Here is a 6,797-nt window from a genome sequence, read left to right as displayed (position 1 = left end):
TGGATGAGATTGAAGCAATAAAAGCATAATGACTTGAATTGATTGAATATAAAGGATCATGTCTTTGGGAAGGCGTGAAGGAAGAAAAGAGAGAGATTGCAATTGTGGATGGTGTTACAGCAAATGAAGATGAGAAATGTCCTTTGAAAAGCATGGAATGATGGAGAGCATGGAGCAGCCAAGCATAGAGAGGTTGGTTGTAAAGCAAAAGATATTAAAGGAAGAAAATATTGTAGATATTGTAGCAAAGGATGTTAGAGAGATGTATATTGAGGTTGTGAGCGTAGAGGAGATTGCAGCAGAGGAAAGTCTTTGTAAAGGCTTTTAAAAGTTGACAATAGAGAAGGAAAACAAAGAAAGAGTTGTAGCCGTGGATGAAATTGAAGTAAAATTTAATGATGTGGGCATAACAAGGTAGCAACAAAAGAGAGTCCTTTAGAGTACATAGAAGAAAGTGAAGAAGATGATTTATTAATGTGGATTGCACTAGTAGAAGCATAGTAGAATACATTGATTGCAGGTAAAAGTGATGATGTAATTACTCATCTTGTTAAAGGCATGAAAAAAGAGAACAAAGTTGAAGTTGCAGGAGGTGATGAGAAGGTAAAATCTTTTCTTATTAAATTTAAGAAAGATACTTTGCATGTTGAGACGGATGAATTAGTGAGTACAAATGAGATGGTTCAAATGGATTTTGTTAGTGTAGATCGGTATGCAAAGAAAGATTTGTATGATGTTGCATAGTTTAGTGTAGACACATTTTGGAGGCTGCTAGACTATGATGGGTTGGATCCCACAAAGATTAGAGAAGAGTAAGAGTTGCATTTGGAGAAGGTCGGATGATGGTGGAACAAATTCCACATTGAGGAAGAGGAGTGTACAACAAATACGTTGGAGGTCGGGTTATGATGGAATTGATTCCACATTGAGGAAGAGGAAAAAAGACTAGAGTCGTCAACAAAGGAAGATGTTTGTTCTAACTAGGTGCTAAAAGAGGAGAAAGAAAAAAATTGGAGGTACCTCCTATAGCGATGGGGTTCATTGAAGGTTGTTTGCAACTTGAAAGGGTGCTCACCATCCAACTCCATTTTGTGAGACCAAACTCACAAAATTTTCCTACCCCAAGTGTCTATTGCAAGAGCATCCAAAGATGTAAGAGCAATCTTGAATTGACAAAAAATATTTATTTAATTTGGTTTAGTATTTTCAATAAGGGCTAAACACAAGCTATCATATGGCTCCTTGCACATAAGAAAGCGTCCAAGGGGACATAGAGGATTGAAATTATTTAATATTTGTGGCCTATGTGTATAAGCAATTGTAATTTTCATGTGTTGCCACATATTTCTATCAATTATGAAGAAAAAAACAAGAAAATCACCATCTTGGCATGGAAATGAGGAAGGGGAAGAGTCGTGCATTCATATGTATTGAGTAGTTACATAGAAAGTTGAAAAGATGTCTCTTGAGGCGCCCACTTTGGAATATTGAAGGGACACCATCTTAGGCACCCTCCTAGGGAAGTTGAAGAATCATCAATTGCCTATTTGTTGCATTTCTTAATTGCCATGTGTTGCTTTCCAAGAGGGGGTGTGAGATTTCCAAGAGGCACAATAATGCTATAAAAGGAAGGCTTGGGCTAAGGTCTAGGCATCTAGAGTTGAGTAGATCATCCAGAGTGGAGTGGATCATTCAAAGAGAGTGAGCATTTGAAGTTCAGAAGAATTCTCCTTCATCTGAGAATTGTGTAGTAGTTCTGGTTTGTTGGATTGGTAAAACCCGTAAGACTAGGCATTGTAAATTTTAAATAATTGTGTTTCATTATGTTAAAGTAACAGAAAATCAGTTACATAAAATGAAAAAATAAAATAAAAATCGACTTGGTTTACTAAAACTTTTGCGGCAACTTGGGGTCCACATCATACACCATGCACCCTTCCTCATACCTCGAAAAAAATTTCTGTTGTTTCATATACATTACCAATAATCCCCACACGAGCACAGCCCACTGTTAAAATGATGGAACCGATTGGCATCCCTTACAATAAGTTCTCGACCAACAATCTTAGATATGAACTTAATGGCAGAATGACAATCCCCACAAACACGAAGGTTCTTCATAACATGGATGGGTGTCCCTACGGGTGTAGCAATAAGCCCAAAACAGATAGCAAGTTTCTCACTATGGTAAGAGAGACACTGTTCTTTTGTCTCCTCATCCATGTCATGATGCACAAAGTTTGTGACTGGTACATAACCCGCCTCTTCCATTTTTCTAGAGAGAGCAAACAACATTACATAGATCTCCTCTGTTTGAGGATGCGATCTGTCTTCTGCCACAAATATATGCACCTTGTTTTTGGTCATGATCCAACTAATGCCTGGCTTCTTTTTCACTCCCCTGTCTTTCATCAATGTCCGGATTTTTGCAACATCCTCCCATCTCCGAGCCACACCATACATATTTGCCAATAGGACATATGGTGCAGCCATTTCCGGTACCAATTCAAAAAGATGCTCCGCTGCGTATTTACCCAACTCCAAATTCATATGAGTCCTACAGGCACTCAGTAAAGATCCCCATACCGCGGCAGTGGGCTCTATCGGCATTCTATCAATCAAATCCTTTGCTTTATCCAGCAACCCAGAGCGCCCAAGAAGATCCACCATGCAAGCATAATGTTCTGCCCTGGGTGTGATATGAAAATCTCTACTCATTAAATCAAAGTAGTGATATCCTTCCAGTACCAACCCAGCATGGCTACAAGCAGACAAAACACTGACAAAGGTTATGTGATCGGCCTTCATGCCAACTTGATGCATTCGTTCAAAGAGGCGTATTGCCTCCTTTCCATGACCATGTTGAGCATAACCTGTGATCATTGAATTCCATGAAACAGCATCTTGTTTGTGCATTTTGTCAAATGTGTGCCTAGCATCGTCTAGCCTCCCACATTTCGCATACATGGTAATAAGAGTATTGCCAACATAAATATCCGATTCAAATCCAATCTTGATAACGTACTGGTGCACCTGTCTACCTTGCTGCAATGCTGCTATGCAAGCGCATGCATTGACAACACTGGCAAATGTCATCTGGTCAGGCTTCATACCAGCATGCTGCATTTTATTAAAAACATTTAAGGCATCCTCTCCATTACCATCCTGTGCATATCCTGCAATCATTGAAGTCCATGACACCATATTCCGTTCTGGCATTCTATCAAATACTTGCCGCGCATCCTCCAGCCTCCCACTATGGGAGTACCCTGAAATCATCGAATTCCACGACACCAAATTTCGTTCAGGCATTTTATCAAACAGTCTATGTGCTTCTTCCATATCACCCTTTTGGGCATACGCTGCAATCATTGCGTTCCAGGAAACCACATCCCGTCTTGGCATTCTGTCAAAAAGCTTCCGCGCATGCTCTACTCTTCCATCACTGGCATACCCATTAACCATTGCAGTCCACGACACAGCATTCCTCGCTGGCATCACATCAAACAGCTTCTGAGAATCCTCCATTCTCCTTTCTTGCACATACCCTGCAACCATCACAGTCCACGATATCACATTTCGTTCAGGCATTATATCAAACAGTTGGCGTGCATCCTCTATTCTCCCATTTTGCACATACCCAGCTACCATTGCATTCCAGGACGCCACATTTCGTTGAGGCATGTCGTCAAACAACTCGCGCGCATCCTCGATCCTCCCATTCTGTGCATATCCCGCAACCATCGCATTCCAAGCCACCACATCTCGTTCGGGCATTTCGTTAAACAGTTGGCATGCATCATCCAAATGACCGTCCTGAGCATACCCTGCAATCATGGCAGTCCAGGATACTACATCTCGTTCGGGCATTTTATCAAACACTTCACGTGCATCCTCAATTCGCTTACTTTTTGCATATTGCGTAATCTTCGAGTTCCACGAAACCAAGTCTTTAGGGTTCCTATAAATCCCATTGTTTCCCCTTAACAGACGAATTCCTTTCCTCTTCCTTTCTGGCCCTTGCTTTAATGCAGTTACAGGACCGGTTGACACCGTCCTCACAGAGATCATAAAACTGCTTAAGAAGGAAGGATTTCTCTTCTGATTCTGATGCCATTCTAAAAGTTTAATGCCCTGTTGGACTGCTCGCAAAACGGGATTTCGGGATATTGGCTTTCGAAGAAATTGCATTTGAGCTGAAAAGATTCAGCATCAAATTTGAGCGGTTTCTAACATCAAAGGTGCAACTAAGCTCATTGATGAAATTTAACATAAAACATATGAAAATTTAACTTTTTAAAATTTTCAAGAAGAGTTAAAGGAACAGAAAAATTGGAGCGACATAAGGGTGTGAATTTTCACATAGACACGAATAATCATCCAAAAGGGCAAAAGTGGGGAGCACAAGATCGGGCGACACGAGATGTCAAACAAGGCAGAAATAGGTGGGGAAATTAGTCCTCCAACTTCCCTACCTTCGCAATGTTGACTCATCTAGGAGCACGTGCTACAAGCCAAAACACAAAACCTTCACCTACAATGAGAAGCAACCACAAGCTACTTCACCAATCAATGTACACAATACATTGATGAGAATGAGATGTTTTCAAATGTACAAAATCCGTGCTTATAAAGTAGAATTCAGGAGGGTAATATACAGACAACAAGGACAAATGTCCCAATTAGGAAAAAGAGTCGGTATAACCACTTAGGCACAGAAAATGATATACCTAACCTGATAGCGAATATACAATTGTGCATCTAGAAAATTATCTATCCCTAAGTAAACTTAAGAAATTGTGTACAACCTAAATGCATACACCAACACCCCCCCTTAAGTGCAAATTAGGGAGAAATATGCTAATTTTGGAATAAGCAAATGAAAATGCAATATGAGAAGCATTGTGGGTCTCAACCACATCGCCATATTAGGTACCCATGTACAACTACAATACAATGAAACACAAATCTCTCACGATCGAAGAAAAGGAGAAAAACCCAGTGGGAGAAAACTACTCTCCAAAAGAGAGAACAAACAAATGTTAAAAAAGCAAAAGTGAAAGGAATGACTAAGAAGCCTCCAAAGTCATGTCCTAAAGTAAGACCATGAAGAACATCAAAGAAGCACAAAGAAGGTGTAGAAAACTACCAAAAGAAGGCTAATATGGTGTTGCAACTAAAGAACCTCCAAGATGATGACCAGGATCAAGAAGTCAACAATCTGCATGAGTGCCCCAAATTACACTACTGGAACAATGATCAGATGGCAACATCTCTCAATCCAATCAAAAATACAGACAGCACATGAATGTGCAGGAGTGCCCCCAATGTCACTACTCAACTAATGAAGTGGGGAGCACAAGATCGGGCGACGCGAGATGTCAAACAAGGCAGAAATAGGTGGGGAAATTAGTCCTCCAACATCCCTACCTTCGCAATGTTGACTCATCTAGGAGCCTGTGCTACAAGCCAAAACACAAAACCTTCACCTACAATGAGAATCAACCACAAGCTACTTCACCAATCAATGTACACAATACATTGATGAGAATGAGATGTTTTCAAATGTACAGAACCCGTGCTTATAAAGTAGAATTCAGGAGGGTAATATACAGACAACAAGGACAAATGTCCCAATTAGGAAAAAGAGTCGGTATAACCACTTAGGCACAGAAAATGATATACCTAACCTGATAGCTAATATACAATTGTGCATCTAGAAGATTATCTATCCCTAAGTAAACTTAAGAAATTGTGTACAACCTAAATGCATACACCAACACCCCCCCTTAAGTGCAAATTAGGGAGAAATATGCTAATTTGGGAATAAGCAAATGAAAATGCAATATGAGAAGCATTGTGGGTCTCAACCACATCGCCATATTAGGTACCCATGTCCAACTACAATATAATGAAATACAAATCTCTCACGATTGAAGAAAAGGAGAAAAACCCAGTGGGAGAAAACTACTCTCCAAAAGAGAGAACAAACAAATGTTAAAAAAGCAAAAGTGAAAGGAATGACTAAGAAGCCTCGATAGTCATGTCCTAAAATAAGACCATGAAGAACATCAAAGAAGCACAAAGAAGGTGTAGAAAACTGCCAAAAGAAGGCTAATATGGTGTTGCAACTAAAGAACCTCCAAGATGATGACCAGGATCAAGAAGACAACAATATGTACGAGTGCCCCAAATGACACTACTGGAACAATGATCAGATGGCAACATCTCTCAATCCAATCAAAAATATAGACAACACATGAATTTGTAGGAGTGCCCCCAATGTCACTACTCAACTAGTGAAGTTGCATGAGTGATCTCATCATCACTCCTCAATCCCTACAAGTTGAAAACATAGGTGCAATAGTCTAGAGAACCATGATCAAGCTAGGAAGCTAGCCTAAACAAAAAAGCAATGCAAGATTGTTTTAACTCACTCAAAGTGAATTAAGGAAACATTAGCACGAACAGTACAATACCCCCCCCCCCTATAATGTTGAGTAAGCAGAAGCATGACAAATCCACTAAAATTATGTGTCATAAAGAAATGCATGAAGGAGATGATATGACATTTGAAGCAACCAAGAGAGCACCTAACTAAACAAAGGGTGTGCATCAAACTACACACATGCATGAGGTAGAATCCCGAAGATTCCACAATTGTTGTGGAGGGACACTCACTTGACAAAGTTGTGATTGGCAAACAACAAAGGTACTATACAACCCCCATGGCACTTTATAATACAATGTAAGTATAATAATATGGCACAACAATTGTGAAAAAAAACCCCAAAAGC

General features: G+C 39.9%; 1 protein-coding gene across 1 annotated transcript; it reads right to left on the bottom strand.

The window, feature by feature from the left end:
• Positions 1-1,864: 1,864 nt before the first annotated feature.
• On the bottom strand, positions 1,865-4,551 carry LOC131035225 (pentatricopeptide repeat-containing protein At4g02750). Its single transcript, XM_057966886.2, has one exon. It carries the CDS (start codon positions 4,189-4,191, stop codon positions 1,978-1,980), a length of 2,214 nt encoding a protein of 737 aa, XP_057822869.2. The 5' UTR covers positions 4,192-4,551; the 3' UTR covers positions 1,865-1,977.
• Positions 4,552-6,797: the final 2,246 nt, after the last annotated feature.

Source organism: Cryptomeria japonica, chromosome 5 (assembly GCF_030272615.1).
Source record: "Cryptomeria japonica chromosome 5, Sugi_1.0, whole genome shotgun sequence".
Lineage (NCBI taxonomy): Eukaryota > Viridiplantae > Streptophyta > Pinopsida > Cupressales > Cupressaceae > Cryptomeria > Cryptomeria japonica.
The sequence above is the reverse complement of the archived record's forward strand: the minus strand, read 5'-3'. Positions and strand labels throughout refer to the sequence as shown.

Coding starts and splice junctions, on each gene's coding strand:
- LOC131035225 (XM_057966886.2), bottom strand. CDS start 4,191: ATGCAATTTCTTCGAAAGCCAATATCCCGAAATCCCGTTTTGCGAGCA.